This window comes from Oncorhynchus masou, chromosome 21, assembly GCF_036934945.1.
Source record: "Oncorhynchus masou masou isolate Uvic2021 chromosome 21, UVic_Omas_1.1, whole genome shotgun sequence".
In the NCBI taxonomy this organism is placed as follows: Eukaryota; Metazoa; Chordata; class Actinopteri; order Salmoniformes; family Salmonidae; genus Oncorhynchus; species Oncorhynchus masou.
The window spans coordinates 20,688,524-20,711,048 of record NC_088232.1 but is presented as its reverse complement, the minus strand read 5'-3'; the positions used below and the strand labels follow the sequence as shown (position 1 = coordinate 20,711,048).

General features: G+C 43.7%; 1 protein-coding gene across 2 annotated transcripts in view; it reads right to left on the bottom strand.

Annotated features, from left to right (window-relative positions):
- Positions 1-1,909: 1,909 nt before the first annotated feature.
- LOC135507944 (nesprin-3-like) overlaps positions 1,910-22,525 on the bottom strand; it is a 47,194-nt gene continuing 26,578 nt past the window's right edge. The window contains exons 10-19 of one of the 2 annotated variants that reach the window (XM_064927769.1): positions 21,623-21,805; positions 21,088-21,231; positions 20,700-20,834; positions 19,858-20,019; positions 19,446-19,618; positions 17,961-19,029; positions 15,010-15,168; positions 10,285-10,482; positions 9,135-9,179; positions 1,910-5,061 (exon numbers count right to left, since the gene is read on the bottom strand). In XM_064927769.1, the coding sequence (XP_064783841.1) occupies positions 4,873-5,061; positions 9,135-9,179; positions 10,285-10,482; positions 15,010-15,168; positions 17,961-19,029; positions 19,446-19,618; positions 19,858-20,019; positions 20,700-20,834; positions 21,088-21,231; positions 21,623-21,805 (2,457 nt within the window). In that variant the 3' untranslated portion in view covers positions 1,910-4,872. The remainder of the gene's footprint in view (positions 5,062-9,134; positions 9,180-10,284; positions 10,483-15,009; positions 15,169-17,960; positions 19,030-19,445; positions 19,619-19,857; positions 20,020-20,699; positions 20,835-21,087; positions 21,232-21,622; positions 21,806-22,525) is intronic. The other variant, XM_064927770.1, reaches the window with a different exon arrangement.

Here is a 22,525-nt window from a genome sequence, read left to right as displayed (position 1 = left end):
ATTTTTGTGAATAATTCACAATTTTTGCAATATCATACGGGCCGCCATGAAGTCTTTTTTTGACATGGATAGGAACAAGTTCACAACCTCACCTTACATCCTGGTATGTGATAAGGAAATGTGTGCTTACTCCAAGACATGCTCATAGCCTTTCAAATCATTGACTAACCAGAGGCTTGTGAAACTAAACAGCCTGCTACACTTTAAACCCGTGTGCATCCCAAATGGCACCATATAAAACGGCCAAGTTCTATTCACAACGGTATTCAGTTGGTAAGAGACAGACATTCCGTAAATACTAGGAATAGATTGTCCACCATCTATGCGTTATCCAGACAGAAAAGAGAAATAGGCAAAATAACATTTCGATTTAGAGCAATAAAGAAATTGAATAAATTAAGAAACTCTGGGGGCGCTATTTCATTTTTGGATGAAAAAACGTTCCCGTTTTAAACAAGATATTTTGTCACAAAAAGATGCTCGACTATGCATATAATTGATAGCTTTGGAAAGAAAACACTGAATTTTCCAGAACTGCAAAGATATTGTCTGTGGGTGCCCTAGAACAGGAGCTACAGGCAAAACCAAGATGAAACGGCAATCAGGAAATGAGCAGGATTTTTGAGGCTCTGTTTTCCATTGTCTCCTTATATGGCTGTGAATGCGACAGGAATGAGCCTGCCCTATCTATCGTTTCCCCAAGGTGTCTGCAGCATTGTGACGTATTTGTAGGCATATCATTGGAAGATTGACCATAAGAGACTACATTTTCCAGGTGTCCGCCCGGTGTCCGCCCGGTGTCCTCCGTCGAAATTGGTGCGTCATTTTCAGCTGCTGGTATTTTTCCATGGGATTCTGAAGGGAAAGCAGGCTTCCACGAACGACATATCAATGAAGAGATATGTGAAAAAACACCTTGAGGATTGATTCTAAACAACGTTTGCCATGTTTCGGTCGATATTATGGAGTTAATTCGGAAAAAGTTTGACGTTTTGGTGACTGAATTTTTGGTTCGTTTCGGTAGCCAAATGTGATGTACAAAATGGAGCGATTTCTCCTACAAAGATTCTTTCAGGAAAAACTGAACATTTGCTATGTAACTGAGTCTCCTCATTGAAAACATCCAAAGTTCTTCAAAGGTAAATTATTTTATTTATTTGGTTATCTGGTTTTTGTGAAAATGTTGCGTGCTAAATGCTACGCAAAATGCTAAGCTAGCTTGCAATACTCTTACACAAATGCTTGATTTGCTATGGTTCAAAAGCATATTTTGAAAATCTGAGATGACAGTGTTGTTAAGAAAAGGCTAAGCTTGAGAGCAGGCATATTATTTTCATTTCATTTGCGATTTTCAGAAATCGTTAATGTTGCGTTATGCTAATGAGCCTGAGGCTGTATTCACGATCCCGGATCCGGGATGGGTAGTATCAAGATTAACTGAGCAAACTAGAAACCTTTCAATATGTACATTTAAACATTATTTTAAAACGATTGAAATATAATACATAGAAATGTTGTGGGACTATAGTAGATGAAGAATCAATATTTTTTAGATTGAGTATTTATTGGGTCACTATGTTAGTATATTATGTATGTTTGTAATAGTGTGTTATATGTGAACGTGTGTTTGTATTATAAATTGTATTTCAATGTTTAAGGACTCTTGGAAGATTAGTCCAAATGGGGACTAAAAGATATCCAAATAAAATTGAATCAAATGTATTCGTCACATACACATGGCTAGCTAGGTTTCACCAGAGCCCTGCTCTGGTCAAAAATTGCGCACTATGTAGGGAATCGGGTGCCATTTGAGATGAAGACCTGGTAACTCAGGCATTTTACTCATGCTGATCCAGTAATTCCCAACAACAGTAGCTCAACCATGAGCAACACCATACAGACTCAGATATCAATTATACACACTGCATATTTTATTGCCAGTTTTGAGTACAATACAAAAATATTGGTTAGGCCCTGTTGATACATTTTAAGCATTTCCTTCATTTCAAAATATAGTAATAAAATAGAGCATAATATTGTACCGTTTTACAAAAGCTTTGAATCTTCATTCCTGCATGCATGTGCGTTTAAAAAAATTGCAAAGCAGATACTCATTTGCAGGACAAGCTATTCCAATCTAATCTAATGTCCATTCGTATTACATTATCTACTAAGTGCTCTGCTAAATGTATCAAACTCCTTGTAAACACCCAGAGGAATCTGATTAGGGTTGGAAAATGTTGATAACCTGGGAATTTTGGAAAAGTTTTCCATAAATCCTGGTTGGAATATTCCCGGAATCAGGAGGTATCTGAAATATTCCAACCTGGAGATCTGTTAAAAAAAAAAAAAGGCTGAATTCTTCAACCCTACTTCTTTTGTACACTGCGGAGTAATCTGATACAGTATTCCATGAGATTCCCTTCATTCTCCACCACTCTCTCTCACCTATCCTCTCACCTATCTTGTAGCTAATTGGTACTCAAATTAATGCCACATATTATGGTCATGTTTAGTACTCTGTATTTAGTTTAGCATTGACGTTTAATATTCTCACATTTAAAAGAGCTAGATATGTTTCATTAATATGTATGAAGACTGAATAAGAGCATTGCATAACTTGTGTATAAATAACAGTAGAATGGTATAAATATTTCGGTTCAAGTCTGCTTTGTACAGGTAGGGCAGGCATGCGGGTTTCCTTCAATTTTTTCATTAAAATTCAGTTTGTCAACATTCATGATGACAGACTAAGACAGCCCTCTGAAACCTTCCCTGACGGAGAAAACAGATACAGATTGTGCAACATTCTGAGACAAGACAGTCAAACTAAACACACGCTCTCCCTCATTCTGAACAAAAGCTAACAGTTCAACTTTAATCAAATGTAAAAAAAACATCAAACTATTTGTGGGTTATAACCTAATTTTGCTGTCGTAACAAAAAATATCTGTGCTGTGTGATAGGACACTAATAGATATAATGCGATTTGGTTTCCGTTGCCCTAGCAACCCTCGGGTCTGTAAAACAAACATGTGCGGGAGGGAAAAGTACAAAAGTGAATGAGAGAAGAGAGGGGCATGCAAGAGAGAGGAAAGAGAGAAAAGGTTGACTGGGTCATTGCGTCGTTTTAAGAGTCTGCTCAAAAAAGGATATTCTCCCATAACAGGAGCTATTTCCGTGATATAATCTGGGCCCTGCTGAACATGATGTATTATAAAGAAAGTAAACTTAGCATCTAAAGTACTCTGTGGTCCAAGAAAACGTCAGGGGCCAAGATAGAAGTTAAACTGTGCGAAGGGATCATTATGACAGTGTTCAAATATAGCATAGCACCTTTAGGAAAGAAAAGCATATTGTTCAAACATACCTACAGTTCAGTACAAATACAATATACTTAAACAGTCAAAAGTAGGTACATCATGTATACCAGCACTGACTGATTTTCTGTATGGTAAGTATCACAAATTGACTGTTTTGTATTAACACTGGAACAAAACATGTCAAATTGATTAATTTGAATTGCCACATGATAGAACAGGGGTGTAGTCATTACGCTGATTCTGTTGCAAAACATTATGTCCGTTTACACCAAATAACAAAAACGAGAGTTCCTACTTGACAATTTCAGGTAGGTTTGCTTCCTTTTGGTCGTTGAACACGGTAAAGGGTTTCCGTTGCAAGATGTAATGAATACACCCCAGACGTTGTGTTTTGGGATGTGAGCACATCCTGCATCTAAAATTGAAGCCAGCCTAGACTTATGAACACAGTGCTAAAATTGATAAGGGTACTGTATGCAAAAGGCATTATGTACAGGTAAAAAATAAAGCTTACAATTACACAAAAATAGAAAAAAGCATAACGCTATTTGTGCAGTTTAAAAGCAGTTTAAAAGTATTCACATCTCTGTTATACACCCGTCTTTAAAGGGGTAGTGAACCATGATATTTTTGGGGAGTGTATGATCATACGCAGTAATTTTCTAAGACATCAAATCCCTCCAAATAGAGGAAATAAAAATACACATCCTCATCCTCTCCTAAAGTGCTTGGTGGCCATTGTTGTAGCTACTGTAGTACTGTGAAAAGGAGAGGGAGTGGAGCACTCTACTCTGTGGATGGATGGAAGTGTTGCCAGCCTGTGTGAATTGGCTTGATCGTGTGGGTTGCAGAGTGGAGAACAGCTTGAGTCAAGAGGAACAGGTGGAAAGAGCCGAGGCTACCCGCCCACACAGTGACACATCCAGCACAGACACACATTCACACACTAAAGGCGTCAGCATGCTTCGGTTCGACTGGCGCCTAGCCGAACGAGTGTTCTCGCATACTCCCTTAAAAGACATTCGCTTGAAAAAAGAGAAATAAAACCCAGCAACATTACTGTGTGTCAATTTGAAACGCCGTAGCCAGTAAACGCTTCCGCAAAATAGTAAGAACTAATTCAAGATAACCCAAGAAATCTGTCATTCATTTTGGCGTTTTTTTTTTTTTTTTGCAGAGATCTTAGTCGCACAATCTTACATCAAACTAAGATGCTTGGTGCAGTATTTCTCAATTAAAGAATTTGCATGAAAACGAGTCGCATCGTTGAATGACAACAAAGACTTTGAAGAATCCCTATTGTTGACCAATCACCGACGAAGGGGCGTAGACTTTGGCTCCGAACTTCAGCCTGCAACCAGAAAAGAAATGCGTGTGCCCGAACAGCCGAACAAGCCCAAAACTAACAAAAATTTCACAAAATGTCGTCATAATATATGCACAAACTTCTAACTGTTTCGGCTGGGAGGCATGCGGATGCCTTAACACACACACACACACAGACACACAATGGATTGAGAATGAAGAGGAATCAACTTATATGATTCTTCTATGTGGGTGGAGGTCCGTCGTAGCGTAGCATGATGTTGAAGGAGCGGGCAAAGTTGTTGGACAGAGAGCAGCTGGAGCCTTCGTCCATCCAGGGCAGGAAGAAGGCGAAGAGGAGTAAGGCCAACAGAAGGAGCCAGAGGGGCAGGGCCACCCGACACACACGGTACAGCAGGCCTGGAGTCTTCCCCTACAGGGAGACAATAGAGAGATGTTAACACATACACTGTGTGTATATATCCATTTACACAAACACTCACAGACATCAAGAGTTGTGAGTATGTTAATTGAACCCATCAAATCCCATTCTCATACTTTCTCTCAAATGCACATACTGTTGTACATTCCTTGTCTATACCATTAAGCGCACAAGTAAATGACCAGTGATTGAGGATAAACCGTAAACCCTTTGAGGGGCCATGTAATTATATGGGAAACAGAAATGCCTCAAATTCAACCCCAAATGACATCAAAACTAATACAAAAGTAGGTGTTTCACTCTCAGAGTATTTCTGTCTCCCATCCAACTGAATGTTAATCCAATGCGTCAGACTCCCTGTACATCTACCTCTCAACGTGGAGGAACATTCTGTGATGCTGAAATTTAAATAAATGCTTCTCATACTTGCCCGGTAATGACGCCACATTTGACTGGTTCATAATGAAGCAACGTGCCAATGTCTAAAAAGGGTTCATCTGGGATTCCAACAACAACAAGACTGCTCAGCTACATTTTGTTGGTAGTCGGCTCGGCTTGAGAAATGTCACCACTCAAATTCATACACAGAGTTATGGACTGACAATCCATTATAGTACAATTCTAGTTTTATGTACCAGTTTGATGTACATTTGCCAGATATCCCAGGGAGTGTTAAACTAAGTCACTTTTAAGATGACTCATACAGTAGGGTCAGTGTTCGCTCGCTAAGTAAACAAACAGTAAAGGCTCACAGCCCTTTCAATATAATCAGGGTTGTGATGGCACACACAGAGAATTAACACACACCACAGCGCAGAGTGCTCTTCCAAGTGAAGAGAGTAAATCCTCGCCCACTCTGTCCTCTCTGCACTCCACCTTTATGCTCACTCACTCAGTTCCATCAACCCCCTCTCCCTCCTTCTCTCAAACTACTTTCCAGAGCACCTAGGATCGAGAGAGGAGGAAGATGAGGAAGGGCAAGAGAAAGCCTCTCAACAGGCCTGCACCTTTCCTCGTTCTACATCTATATCCAAACTCCCATCACCTCTTTAAGAATATTCGAAGATAAATACACAACGCAGAGGTCAAGAGGGAATTAAACTATCAATGGAAATAGTTGTTTTTCTGTAACGGGGAACTGAAGATTAACGGGTCAGGGACACAGGAGGGGTTTCAGTCCAGGACTCATAGCGAAATGTGGCAAGTTCTCATTGGTCCAAATTATCTATACATTGTGCCTGAAACGGGATACTTGGCATTTGGCTATTGGCCCAATTATATTGGTCAACCACTGGCTAGGCTTGGGTATAAACTGCATCATGGCTCTTTATTCAGTGAAGAAAACACTGCAGACAGGGAAGAATCTACCATCTACTTCCCAGCATAAAAACTATGATTTGTTCTCTTTGAATAAATATATTTTCTCCCCCCGATTTCCTTTGGGGTCTGTGTTATTGAAGAACAACAACTGCTAACACCTCTGTCCCAGATACTCAAACTAAACAGTCCCAATAGCAATCCATTTGACAGACAGGTGTTAAGCGCCCTTAAAGAGATCAATCAATCAATCATTGTATACAAGCGCTAAGCTAGTCAAGCACCGTTAAGCTCAACCCCCTGCCTGACAGACCTATAGATAGCTATGTTCAGAGTGAAAATTGCTCAGAGCTGTTCTAATGGGAATAGGGGTGATGAAGAGGATTATTTTATCATTTTTATGCACTTCAATTATAAATGAGACTGGTGATTAATTTTTGGGTAATTCATTATCTGGTGTAAGTGAGGATTGTGTGTAGCCAGTGAAGGAGATTGCTGTTGGCCAGGGGGTTTGAGTTTGTTGCGCAGTGGAGAGGTATAATGCAGGCCAGGTGGTGTGTGAACTCTGAGTTTAGTAAATTGGAGGGGTCCTCTGCAATCTCTCATGCCATCCTCTGCATGTTTGTGTTAAAGTTGACCAGGAAGTTGTTGTTGGGTTTGCCCTTTTCAGTAGATAGGAAGGTTGTAGGCCAGGGGGCGCGATTATGTAAACAACCCTATGTTTATACTCCAAAGTAATGACAGGTCAGAAAGGAACTGAAACTAGTGAATGAGACCTGAAGAGTTATCTCCCTTGTTATCTCCATAGGTGTGTGTACGTGGGACAAAGGCATGTGTGAGGTACAGGAGCCATCTACAATCATAGGATAGTGTGTTAAGAATGCTAACAAGCACCTTTAAAACATGACTAAAATAACTAAGGGAAGTAATAACAGTCTATACAGCGTGAAAGTTATGAAGTTATGACAGATATAGAGACTCATAGCCCGCAAAACTAGCAACCACAATTCCTATACAGTGATTTGTGGATGGATGAGTTTCCGTGTCTTAGCGCAGATGCTGCAGTGCACTGATGTTTGTCATTGGGGTACTTTAGGCATGTACTTTTTGTCTTTGCTGTGAGTCACACTACCATATTTGTCTTTCATCTGTGTCTGCTGTTTTACTCATATCAACAACCTGGGGGTAAACTCGGTGAGCTACTCTGCTTATTTTTTACCATCCATGCACCTGCTGCGTTCACAGCTATATGATAGCGACAGAGAGAGACAGAGACAGAGAGAGAGAGAGACAGAGAGAGAGAGAGAGCAAAGAGAGAGAGAGAGAGAGCAAAGAGAGAGCAAAGAGAGAGAGAGAGTGACAAGAGACCAGACGAAGACAGAGTAGAATGAGGTTGCTCCAAGACAAGGATTTGTTATCCATTCCCCCCTTTCTCCAAATGGTTAAGGTGATGATTGTAGAAGGGTATGCTGATCATAGATCTGTGCCAAAAGGAAACTTATACCTAGAGCAGAGAGGACTGGGATGAGGCTGTCCACTAACTTAGCCATCAACAGATGGAGAGGAGGACAAGGTTTGAAACCAATGCTCCAGGTACAAGTTGCCCTTAAACTGACCTCAGAACTAAATCTACCTACGCGAAACATGGTGCAAATCCTCTGGAATTTTGTGTAATATCGAGGGCCCCCACGCTCCACCAAAGAGGGAGAGAGAGAGAAAGAGAAAAAGAGAGACCTGATGGGGGGCGAGGGAGGGAGTGACGGAGCATGTCATTGCTTAATCTCTTCTCCACCCAGTCTGGTCTCAAAGACTAGATGTTACTAAGTAAATGTAAATCCGGGACACTCAAATTAGTAAAATATGTTAAGTTTGATATGGTTACATAACACAGAAGGTTACTTAAGGTAAAAACGAAAGGAGGGTGGTTGATCGGTGTGGGCGTATAACACAAACATCTAGCAACCCAAAGGTTGCGTGTTCATATACCATCAGGACTACATTACCCTTTTAGCTACTTTGCAACTACTTAGCATGTTAGCTAACTCTTCCACGAACCCTAATCATTTTAGCTAACCCTTCCCCTAACCCTTTAACCTATCTCCTAACCCTATCTAACTTTTGCCACCTCGCTAATGTTAGCCACAACAAATTGGAGTTCGTAGAATATTTTACGTTTGGGAATTCAAACTATATGGTACATTTTGCAAATTCGTAACATATCATAAGAATTGTAATTCATAACATATCATACGAAATGGATGATGGACATCCAAAAATGAAGATATACCATACGAAACATATAGTAAATGTAGTGTCCTGAATTTACATACAGAATAACACAGAATGCTCTGAGACCAGGTTGCTCCACCCCACTGGGCTGCCAAATTAACTGGGGTTTGTTGGAGACAGCAGTCTTGACTTGGTGCCAGTCTTGGGTGGTCAGACAAGTGGCCCTAGAGCTGTGTTTTCTAAGCCCAGAGGAGTGGGGAGGCTCAAAGACTCCCCTGAAGAGGGACTTTTACTGCTTTTAAACTCTCTGGAGCAGTCCCACTCCTGGCATGTTTTCTTTCTTAATAGGACAAAGACAGACAAACCCACGCAGACAAACCCATGCTGTAGGAATATATGTGTTCCAAAGGCCGCGGCTTGGACCACCAGACCACACGTTTTTCCAGTTTGAACTACACTGAATATTAAAAGGAATGTTTGACCATGACACAAGCTCTGAGCTGGATTGATAACTGTACCTTAGCTGTCCTGGTGTGTTCCTCCTGTCCAGCAGCACTTGCACCCTAATGGAAATAAACCCAGAAAACTATACTGTGAAAAAAAATACTGAAAAACTATGCTTTATACAGTACAGTTCAGTCAGACCACGACCTAACAATGATGATACACTGCACCCTTGTGGTAGACCAATGTATCATCCCTTTATTATGGGATACTCTTCAACGCGCTCTGCTGCATGGACATTTTACACAGCACCCTAATTCCCTATATCAGAGGTCACCAACCTTTCCTTAAGTCAAGATCACTTTCGAGTCAAAATGCAAACCGTGACCTCAGATTGTTTAAAAACATGACTTGAAAAATGTAAGCCTATGCAACATTAACCAATTAAAAAGAGCTCTGTCGCAACAAGGTTTGTGCAGTAGGTTATAGACCCAATACATGGCTATGCTTGAATTGCCCTGCCAGTGTTGTTCTTCTCAGACCATTTTGAAATTATATTTAAAAAAATGTTGGTATATAGATCAAACTGGTAATAGATCATTTGTTGTATTAATTGTGATGCACAGCTGAGTGCGCATAAAATATACATACTTTATTTTTACTGGACTGATGGCCTGCATCTGATGATCTATTATTCCAAGGGTTTCCGTTACTTGTACTATGTTCTATATTGTACACACACACACACCAATTGTTTTAGGGTACATTTACCCCTTTTTGTGTTATGGGAGTAGTAATCAGGAGGCGAAGGTCGAGAGCCATGCGTCCTCCGAAACATGACACCACCAAGCCGCACTGCTTCTTCACACACTGCCCGGTTAACCCGAAAGCCAGCCGACACAGGAAACACCATACAGCTGCTGACCAAAGTCAGCGTGCATGTGCCCACCACAAGGAGCCACTAGAGCTCATGGGGCTCCCAAACCCGGATCTGTAGTGACGCAGTGCCTTATACCTCTGCGTCACTCGGGAGGCCCTATCGTTGTTTTATTAACAGAAATGTTTGGTGATCGACTAGGAATTCCTTGGAGTTGGTGACCACTGCCCTATATAGTGCACTACTTGTGACGAGAACCATATAGATCCTGGTCAAAAAATACTGCACTATAAAGGGAATAGGGTGCCATTTGGGAGGCACAATACAATGTATACAGCATCTCTTACCTTGACATTCAACAGAGCCTTGAGGTCTCCTACATCCTTCAGTTTGGACTTGTAGAGCATCCAGCGATAACGTATCTCCTCCATACCCACATCCTCAGCCCAATGGTCAGCCCCATCCCTGGATCCGGATGCAGCCACCCCAGACATCAGCAGTAGCTGGAACTGCTCCTGACCCCAGCCCAGACTGGACCGCAAAGTCTGTGGGAAAGAGAGAGAGGAGAGAGAAGAGGCAAGTGAACAACAGGGGGATGGAGAATGAAGAAGACTAAACAGTTGCATATGGCTGAGGGGTAAGCAGAGGAATTGTTGCATAAAGTAATAACAATAAGCAGTGTGTGTGTGTGTAATGTCCACACAGGATCTTTGCACAGAAGAATAACTACAGCAGTAAATACTGAAGGAATACTTAACCATTTTTCTCTACTGAAACCACAGCAGCACATACATACTGTATATTCCCAAACAAAGAGGCAAACATCTTCAATCCCCTTTCTGCATTGATTCAATGTCTGCTGACATTAAGGCATGCTTTGTGCACTGTTATCCTATCTGTTATCCTGACAAAAACATTCCAACCACTAACATGGGCTGCTAGAATCCCAAATGGCATCCTATTTACTATATAGTGCCCTATTTTGGGCCAGTGCCCTATATCAAAAGTATATATAGGGAATACACCCAGATGACAATTCAATGTCTATTTCACGTTGGAAATTTCATTGAAATGAAATGACGTAGAAACACTGATTCAACCAGTGTGTGCCAAGTGGGTAGGGTGGCATTTAGGACACAACCTGTCTGACTGTCAGGCAGCTTCTGGTTGGGATGTAAGTGTACTGGCCGTCAGTTCAGCTGCCAAAAGTTATTTTAGCCGTCTAGAGGAACGCTGGAAGGTTTGCGGTGTGTATCTGGGGTGTGTATTTGTTAGGGCCTTGCTGTAAGGTATGTTTCTACCTAGCCCAGTAATAAACTAAAGGAGCCTAACACAACTCCTTATAGTCCAAGGACCTTACATGCTCTGTTTAGAGGCAAATTGGCTCTGGCAGCCAAAACAGCCAAATCCTCTGAAACGTAAATTGATTCTCAACTGCGGTACGGTTCTAGAAATAATGCCTTCTACTTTCTTATCACATCAGAATAATTTCACAAATTGACACTTACTGTACACTGTTTCAACCAGTTTTAACACAGTTGCAGCCGACAGTATTTTTCAGTGACAACACGTTTGCCGCATCCGCCTTCTGTTTACACACAGGTGTTCGGTGACGTATATAGCTAATTAGCAGTGGTATGCCTCGGTCTTCCATCTGTTTTCAGTAAACAAGCCGCTGTAACATGGAAATATGGACGTGGGAACCCCAATCAGCCCTATAAGGATGTAGTAATTTAACCTTTTGTTTTTTGAAAATGATTTCTCGCTAATATGAAAGATGTTTCCAAAACCGTACAGCAAGGGATTGGGGCTCTTCTGGCCGCAGGCCAGAAGATTATTTTCGACCATCCTAGAGCTTTGTTTGGTGCACTCTGAACATAACATCCTCCAGAAGTTCTCACAAAGCATGTATATTACTGGCAAAGTAACTTGTTTTAAGCCAACCCTGATGTCCTAGCCATGTCTGAATCCTGGCATAGGAAGGCCACCAAAAATTCTGAAATTTCCAACCCCAATTACAACATTTTCTGAACTGCTAAAAGGGGGCGGAATTGCAATCTACTGCAGAGATAGCCTGCAGAGTTCTGTCATACCATCCAGGTCTATGCCCAAACAGTTCAAGCTTCTCCTTTTAAAGATCCATTTCTCCAGAAATAAGTCCCTCACTGTTGCTGCTTGTTATAGACCCCCCTCAGCCCCCAGCTGTGCCCTGGGCACCATATGTGAATTGATTGTATGCCCCCCCCCCCCCATCTATCGTCAGAGTTCGTACTGCTAGGTGACCTAAATTGGGATACGCTTAACACCCTGGCTGTCCTACAATCTAAGCTAGATGCCCTCAATCTCACACAAATGATCAAGGAACAACGGCAAATCCGTAACCATGGGCACCCTCATAGATATCATCCGGACCAACTTGCCGTCTATATACACCTCTGCTGTTTTCAACCAGGATCTTAACGATCACTGCCTCATTGCCTGCGTCCGTTATGGGTCTGCAGTCAAATGACCACCTCATTACTGTCAAACGCTCCCTAAAACACTTCTGCAAGCAGTCCTTTCTAATTGACCTGGCCCAGGTATCCTGTAAAGATATTGATCTTATCCCGTCAGTAGAGGATGCCTGGTTGCTATTTAAAAGTGCTTTCCTCACCATCTTCAAATAAGCATGCCCCTTACAAAGTAGAACTAAGAACAGATATAGCCCTTGGTTCACTCCAGACTTGACTGACCTTGACTCGCACAAATACACCCTGTGGCGTACTACACTAGCTTCGAATAGCCCCCGCGATATGCAACCTTTCAGGGAAGTCAGGAACCAATACACACAGTCAGTTAGGAAAGCAATGGCTAGCTTTTTCAAACAGAAATTTGTATCCTGCAGCACTAGAGTCCCAAAACTATTTGGAATTAAAGTCCATGGAAAATAAGAGTACCTCCTCCCAGATGCCATCTGCACTGAGACTAGGAAACACTGTCACCACTGATGAATCCACAATAATTTCAATAAACATTTCTCTACGGCTGGCCATGCCTTCCACCTTTCCACCCCGACCAACAGCTCTGCAACCCCCGCTGCAACTGGGCCAAACCACCCCGCTTCTCCTTCACCCAAATCCAGATAGCTGATGTTCTGAAAGAGCTGCAAAATCTGGATCCCTAGAAATCAGCTGGGCTAGGCAATCTGGACCCTCTTCCTAAAATTATCCGCCGCCATTGTTGCAACCCTTATTACTAGTCTGTTCAACCTCTTTCGCATCGTCTGAGATTACTAAAGATTCCTCTCCAAAGGGGGAGACACTCTAGACCCAAACTGTTACAGACCTACATCCATCCTGCCCTGCCTTTCTAAAGTCTCCGAAAGCCAAGTGAACAAACAGATCACTGAGCATTTCGAATCCCACCATACATTCTCCGCTATGCAATCTGGTTTCAGAGCTGGTCACGGGTGCACCTCAGCCACGCTCAAGGTCCTAAACGATATCATAACCTCCATTGATAAAAGATAGTACCGTGCAGCAGTCTACATCAACCTGGTCAAGGCCTTCGACTCTGTCAATCACCCCATTCTTATCAGCAGACTCAACAGCCTTGGTTTCTCTAATGATTGCCTCACCTGGTTCACCAACTACTTCTCAGATAGAGTTCAGTGTGTCAAATTGGAGGGCCTGTTGTCCAGACTTCTGGCAGTCTCTATGGGGGTGCCACAGGGTTCAATTCTCAGGCCGACTCTTTCCTCTGTATTTATCAATGATGACGCTCTTTCTGCGGGTGATTCTTTGATCCACCTCTACACATTGTGTTAACAAACCTCCAAACGAGCTTCAACGCCATACAAGACTCTTTCCGTGGCCTCCAACTACTCTTAAATGCTAGTAAAATTAAATGTATGCGCTTCAACCGATCGCTGCCCACACCCACCCACCCGACTAGCATCACTACTGAGGACAGTTCTGACTTAGAATATGTGGACAACTACAAATACCTAGATGTCTGGCTAGACTGTAAACTCTCCTACCAGACTCACATTAAGCATCTCTAATCCAAAGTTAAATCTAGAATTAGCTTCCTATTTCGCAACAAAGCCTCCTTCACTCATGCTGCCAAACATACCCTCGTAAAACTGACTATCCTGCCGATCCTCGACTCCGGGCAATGACATTTACAAAATAGCCTCAAACACTCTCCTCAGCAACCTGGATGTAGTCTATCACAGTGCCATCCATTTTGCCACCAAAGCCCCATATACTACCTACCACTGCGACCTGTTTGCTCTTGTTGGCTGGTCCTCGCTACATATTCGTCGCCAAACCCACTGGCTCCAGGTCATCTATAAGTCTTTGCTACGTAAAGCTCCGCCTACATCAGCTCACTGGTCACCATAGCAACACCCACCCATAGCACGTGCTCCAGCAGGTATATTTCATTGGTCATCCCCAAAGCCAACACCTCCTTTCCTTCCAGTTCTCTGCTGCCAATCACTGGAACGACTTTAACCCCCCCCCCCCCCAATTTTATTTTATTTTATTGGAGACATATCTCCCTCACTAACTTTAAGCGTTAGCTGTCAGAGCAGCTCACCGATTGCTGCAGCTGTACACAGCCCATCTGTAAATAGCCCATCCAACCAACTACCTACCTCATCCCCATATTTGTTTTTCTGCTCTTTTGCACACCAGTATTTCTACATCCTCATCTGCACATATATCACTCCAGTGTAAATAGCTAAATTGTAATTACTTTGCCACTATTGGCCTGTTTATTGCCTTGCTTCATTTCCACACACTGTATACAGATTTTCTATTGTGTTACTGACTGTACATCTGTTTATCCCAGGTGTAACTCTGTTGTTTTTGTTGCACTGCTTTGCTTTATCTTGTCCAGGTCGCAGTTGTAAATGAGAACTTGTTCTCAACTGGCCGACCTGGTTAAATAAAGTTGAAATAAATGTTTTAAAAAAATTAAAGTCTAACCATAAGATGGCCACAGCACTTGAGTACCTCATTATTTCTGTGTGAATATAAACAGGAGTGGAATACTGTATATTTCTGAGAGAATTCATTAGCACCAACCTTGAGTGTGTTCTGCCTGATCTTGAGTTCTCTGGTGCTCAGCGGTCCCTTGGTGTTGAGAATCCCTGAAAGAGTATCGTTTTCCTTCTGTAGCCAGGCCTCAAAAATCCCCCTCCTGTCCTCATACTCCGCTGCACTCAGAGCTGACCCTGGATCTGCCTGAAGGACCACAAAAACAACAACTTACTTGAGGTGATATTTCACAAAAGAGAATCCGTTAGCTAATTTTCTAAATATTCTGGTTTATAACAGAAGTGTAATATCAGTTATCTCCTCTGTGTCACAGAGGCTCTCTGCTCTGCCAAAGCTGACTCTTTCTCCTCTGTTCTCATCCTCCTAGATCTATTCTCTGCCTTCGACACCGTGAAACATCAAATCCTTCCCTCCACCTTCTCAGGGCTGTGCGCACATCTCAGGCTCTGCACACTCCTGGATTGCATTCAACCTGGCAGGTCGCGCCTGTCAGATGGCATGGAGAGGACCATGGTGCGTGCCTACAGAGCAGCAAGGGGAACTGCCCCTCCCTACCTTCAGGCTATGCTCAAACCTCACATCTCAACCCGAGCACTCCAGTCTGCCATCCTCCAGTCTGTTGGTCGTTCCACCCCTACAGGAGGTCAGCTCATGCCTAGCCCAGTCACAGCTCTTCTCTGTCCTGGTCCCCCAATAGTGGAACCAGCTTCTCTCTGATGCTAGGACAGCAGAGTCCCTTCCCATATTCCTGAAAACGTCTGAAACGTACATCTTCTCAGAGTATCTTAAATAAGAACCCCCCCCCTCCCCCCGTCCAAAAAAAACAAAACTTCAATTTGTCTTTTCCTACTAGCACTGACTTTGCTGATAACTTCTGTATTGAGGAGAAATGTGCTAATACGACTGTGATATGTGGTTGTCTCACCTAGCTATCTTAAGATGAATGCACTAACTAAGTCACTCTGGAAAGCAGCGTCTGCTAAATGACTACAATGTCAAATGTTGTTATAAACCGGGGTGTTCGAGCCCTGAATGCTGATTGGGTTAAAGCTGTGTTATGTCCGTATACACGGGTATGACAACCAAATAAAGATTTGTACTGTTTTATTTACGTTGGTAACCAGTTTATAATAGCAATAAGGAACCTTGGGGGTTTGTGGTATATGGCCAATATACCCAGACTAACGGCTGCATCCTGTATCCGCATTGCGTCATCCATAAGAACAGCCCTTCGCCATGGTATATTGGCCATATACCACACCCCTCATGCCTTATTGCTGACAGTGGGGCAAAAAAGTATTTAGTCAGCCACCAATTGTGCAAGTTCTCCCACTTAAAAAGATGAGGCCTGTAATTTTCATCATAGGTACATTTCAACTATGACAGACAAAATAAAATAAAAAAAACAGAAAATCACATTGTAGGATTTTTTATGAATTTATTTGCAAATTATGGTGGAAAATAAGTATTTGGTCACCTACAAACAAGCAACATTTCTGGCTCTCACAGACCTGTAACTACTTCTTTAAGAGGCTCCTCTGTCCTCCACTCGTTACCTGTATTAATGGCACCTGTTTGAACTTGTTATCAGTATAAAAGACACCCGTCCACAACCTCAAACAGTCACACTCCAAACTCCACTGTGGCCAAGACCAAAGAGCTGTCAAAGGACACCAGAAACAAAATTGTAGACCTGCACCAGGCTGGGAAGAGTGAATCTGCAATAGGTAAGCAGCTTGGTTTGAAGAAATCAACTGTGGGAGCAATTATTAGGAAATGGAAGACATACAAGATCACTGATAATCTCCCTCGATCTGGGGCTCCACGCAAGATCTCAAATCCATGGGGTCAAAATGATCACAAGAGCGGTGAGCAAAAATCCCAGAACCACACGGGGGGACCTAGTGAATGACCTGCAGAGAGCTGGGACCAAAGTAACAAAGCCTACCATCAGTAACACACTACGCCGCCAGGGACTCCAATCCTGCAGTGCCAGACGTGTCGCCCTGCTTAAGCCAGTACATGTCCAGGCCAGTCTGAAGTTTGCTAGAGAGCATTTGAATGATCCAGAAGAAGAGTGGGAGAATGTCATATGGTCAGATGAAACCAAATTAGCACTTTTTGGTAAAAACTCAACTCGTTGTGTTTGGAGGACAAAGAATGCTGAGTTGCATCCAAAGAACACCATACCTACTGTGAAGCATGGGGGTGGAAACATCATGCTTTGGGGCTGTTTTTCTGCAAAGGGACCAGGACGACTGATCCGTGTAAAGGAAAGAAAGAATGGGGCCATGTATCGTGAGATTTTGAGTGAAAACCTCCTTCCATCAGCAAGGGCATTGAAGATGATGTGGCTGGGTCTTTCAGCATGACAATGATCCCAAACACACCGCCCGGGCAATGAAGGCGTGGCTTCGTAAGAAGCATTTCAAGGTCCTGGAGTGGCCTAGCCAATCTCCAGATCTCAACCCCATAGAAAATCTTTGGAGGGAGTTGAAAGTCCGTGTTGCCCAGCAACAGCCCCAAAACATCACTGCTCTAGAGGAGATCTGCATGGAGGAATGGGCCAAAATACCAGTAACAGTGTGTGAAAACCTTGTGAAGACTTACAGAAAACGTTTGACCTCTGTCATTGTCAACAAAGGGTATATAACAAAGTATTGAGATAAACGTTTGTTATTGACCAAATACTTATTTTCCACCATCATTTGCAAATAAATTCATTAAAAATCCTACAATATGATTTTCTGGATTTTTTTTCTCATTTTGTCTGTCATAGTTGAAGTGTACCTATGATGAAAATTACAGGCGTCGCATCTTTTTAAGTGGGAGAACTTGCACAATTGGTGTCTAACAATACTTTTTTGCCCCACTGTAATTATACCATGCCCATTTGAAGTTGAAATTATTTTATTAACTAGAAAATAATGAGTATGTGATTGTGAGTTAATAGAATCATTAGAGATAGTAAACCGTACCGTGGTGTGTTGACTTGATCTCTGTAACCCTCCAGAGGTTTTTCTAGCAAAGCCTTGGTCCATGACTGGATCCTCCATCTTTGTCTTGATCAGGGTGAAGGACCCTCTGTGTCGTGGGTGTCCCCCTCCACTTCCACTCTGGTCTCCCATTTCACTTGTTCCCTCTCTATAGCTGCTTCTGCTGCCCTGACTATGACCTTGCCCTAACCCCACATCTACCTCCATGGCCACAGGTTCAGCCACACCTCTGGACCTCTGCTCATCCACCCACTCCTCTGTCCGCCCGCTACTGCTGGACCCAGACGCCCCGACAACCACCACTCCGCTACTCCTAGAGCCTGATCCCTCCATCACACCGCTACCTGTAAAATCAGAACCCCCCACCACTCCGCTACTCCTGGACCCAGAGCCCCCCACCACTCCGCAACTCCTGGACCCAGAGCCCCCCACCACTCCACACTGGGGGCTTCTGCCTCCTGTGTGGCCTGAGGAGTATATCCCTGTGGTTTCCCCTCTGGTCTCCCCCTCTCCTCCCTGACCATACCCCCCTCTCCAGGCAATGGAGTCCACCTCCTCAACACCAAAGCTGTGCTCACCGCCACCCTTCTCCCTGCAATTGCCACTGCTTTCAACCCCACTGCCCTGTCCCGGGCTCTGACTGCTTCCTTGGCTTAACGCCATTGGACCCTGTTGACCACTGCCCTGTCTCTCCCCATGTTCAGAGAGATCCATATCCTCCACACTGCCCTCGAACCCTCCCTCGACCCACACACCCTCTTCTGCTCTAAAACTTGCCCCTTTGCTTTGCTCCATCCTTGCCCCTGACCCTGTTCTTCCCCCTCTCCCAGACCCTGATCCATAGCTCTGAGAGACCCAGACACCATGGTCCTCTCCTGGGGATCTCTCTGGAGCACCCTCCCTCCTGCTGCTGGAGCCTCTTCCTTTGATCAGGTCTCCTCCCTCCCCAGGAAAGAGCTCCCTAGCTGGGCCTGTCAACTCCCCAGCCTGACCTCTCACCCTCTGGATGTCTAAGTCATGGTCCTCAGAGGAGCTGTGCCCATTCAGCAGCCTGGGAATGGAACAGCAGACAGTCAGTAACTGAAGGAATCTCTTAGGATTGGTGTGTAATTGGCCGCATTAAATACTTTTCACCCAGATGCAGGGACAGCATGTGCAACATATTGACTTCTTTGTAGAAGGCTATGGTTGGTAAAGTTTTCAGAGATAGTTGTGCACAAGCCATATGAGGTTGCCGAGAACCTTCACTGAAACACACTAAGCTAGAGATGAAGTAGCATTAGTGGTAATGGTACTAGAGTAGTCCTCCCATAGAGACACTATCATTCACAAGGGTGGATGATTCGATACATGTGCAAAGCTGTAGAATGTGTTGATAATAGCAGCCATCTTTGTCAAGCATAGTTGTTGATTCCAAAGTTCTATATCTAATTCTAAGAGTATACTGCCCGCTATAGCGTAATGTACCTGAAGAGGTTGAGGCTGAGGTCATGCAGGGCCATCCAGGACTCTCTCAGGCGCTTCATGTCCCTGAGGATGTGTACTCGTCCCTCCTCAGAGGTCCTCTTCAGCACCCCCTGGCCCTCCACCTCTGTCTGGTGCAGCTGCAGCTCCTTCTCTGGGAACTCACCTAGTGCCCTCTACCGGACCGGAGGAGGAATAACACAGGATGGGACGTGACATATTAACTTCATGCAAGTTCAGCACTGGACAGAGTCACAGTTTATTTCCCATAACTCTTTGTCAGTAGAGAACATTTTATTACATTTTGTTTAACACAGGATATCCTCTCCATAGTAGTCCAGTGCCTAGTCATGTTTGTCTATCTTCATCAAAGCCATAATCAGTGCCACATAACAGATGTGTGGTATGTCAGTACCTCAGCTTCATGCTGTCTGTTGTCCACGCTCCACTCCCCAGCAGAACTGCGGTAGGACTCCAGCTTCTGCCTCATAATCATCAGCCACTTCTCTACATTCAGCAGGCTCTCATGGAAACTCTCGTGCTCCCTGATGCTCTCCTCACTCTCGTTCCCCTTCACCTGCCACACACACACACACACGTTAATATCAAAGTTATACACTCAGTGCCGGTTTATTAGGTACACCCATCTAGTACCGGGGTGGACCCTGCCCCTTGCCTCCAGAACAGCCTGAATTATTTGGGGCATTCTACAAGGTGTCATAAATATTCTACAGGGATGTTGGTCCATGGTGACGCAACAGAATCACACAGTTGCTGCAGATTGGACAGCGGTACATTCATGCTGCTAACAGCCTGTTCCATCTCATCCCAAAGATGCTCTGTTCAGTTGAGGTCTGGGGACTGCGAAGGCCACTCAAGTAAACTGAAGTTACTGTCAATGTTCCAGGCAATGTTTTTCCACTCATTTGTCCAGTGTTGGTGATCGTGTGCCCACTGGAGCCGCTTCTTCTAGTTTTTAGCTGATAGGAGTGGAACACAGTGTGGTCGTCTGCTGCAATAGCCCATCCATGACAAGGATTGACGAGTTGTGCCTCCCACAATGCTGTTCTGCGCCGTTATTTGTCTGTTTGTGGCCTGCCTGTTAGCTTGCACGATTCTTGCCATTCTCCTTCGACCTCTCTCATTAACGAGCTGTTTGCGCCCATAGTACTGCCGCTGACTGGATGTTTTTTTTTTTTTTTTTTAGAGTATCATCTTTTTCAAAACTTCTGCTTAGTCAAATCCTTCCATTCTTACCCGGACTGCCTTGTATAGGTTCCTCCAGTCCCCATACAGTCTCTCAGACCGGGTCTTGTTAGTGGAGCTGGATGACACCAGAGTCTCCAGAGCTGTGATGTGGGCCTCACAGTCCTCCAAGTCCTTCTTGATCCCCTGAGAGACAAAGCAACTTTATGAATGCTTTATACATGCTTATATGTTCTAAATGAGTCTCATAGGACCCCCTGGACACAGGCTCATTCTCAATTCATCTTTCCTCAATTCCTTGCATCCTATCTCCTTGCCTCCTTGCCTACCATATTCTCTAACCTTCTCCAATGCCTTTGAGAAGGAGGTGAGGAGAGAGGATGCAAGGAAAGATTAATTGAGAATGAGCCACAGGTTAAGAATGTAGTAAGTGACCCACCCGTAGCTGGTCTGACTGGCTCTTCTTGGCCAGTATGTCTGGTTGGAGGATGTCTGCTGAGATCAGTCTGTCTCTCAGGAGGGTCAGCTTGCTCCTGATTGACTCGTAGGCGTCGCCAAAGTCCTTCGTCCTCGAGATCAAACCCTAAGGACATACGTAAGCAATAAGGCACGAGGGGGTGTGGTATATGTCCAATATACCACGGTTAAGGGCTGTTTTTGTGTACGACGCAACGCGGAGTGCCTGGATACACCCCTTAGCCGTGGTATATTGGCCATATACCACAAACCCCCGAGTTATCTTATTGCTATTATAAACTTTTACCAACATAATTAGAGCAGTAAAAATACATATTTTTCTCATACCCGTGGTATACAGTCTGATATACCACAGCTGTCAGCAAATCAGCATTCAGGGCTCGAACCACCCATTTTATAACAAAAATTACATTCCATCCCAAATGGCACCCCATTCCCTAATAATGACCTACATATGACCAGAGCCCAATGGCACACACACAAAATCACTCACACACCTGCAGTCTTCCCTTCCTCTGCAGAAGCTGGCTGTGCAGTAGCTCTCGGTTCTTCACGGCGGCGTTGAGCTCCGTCAGTAGACTCTCTGCTCTGTCAGAGCCAAACACTGAAGCCAGCAGATCTCTCTTCACCTGCAGCAGACTCAACCGCTCTTGCAGCTGTAGACTTTGCATCATCAACCTCTGTAGGGGATAGAAAGAAATAGGGGAAACAAAGACAGACAAAAAAAGTAGAAATATGTGCCTCGGGGCATCTAAATCACACATTCCTCTGTGTCAACGAAAAGCAAGCATGATCCTCAGATGTCTCTTTCATAGATCAGGAAATGATTGAACTCCCTGACCTGTGCTTTCAGTATTCCCATGTCTGGAGGGGAGGAGGTTATATGGGGAAAGCCATAGATTCAATTTAATGATGAAGAAGGCTCAAATGGCAGTCTCTTCCATATATAGTACACTACTTTTGACACCCTATTCCATATATAGTTCACTACTTTTGACCACAGCCCTATGGGCCCTGATCAAAAGTAGTGCACTAAACAGGGAATAGGGTGCCATTTCGGACACGGCCCAAGCCAATCTCTGTCAAGTACTGTCTGTCTGTAGGGCTGAATGGATTTCCATAGCCGACCTAATTAAGGTACCATGACTACAGTATATCATTATTACAGTGGAGGTCTCCAGGCCTTGAGTGCCACAGTGACTACAAGTTTGGTTTCTCAGCCATCAATGGGTTACCTTACGAATACAATCCTGGTTTAGCTGCTTGATTGATGGGATTGAAGGTCACCTTTTCTCGATGCATTTTACAGTGTTGAATTAGCTGCATTGTATGTTTTCTGTATCATGTCCTGCTCCATCCCTTTTAAGCACATGACCAAAAACATTTCCCATGGTGGAATA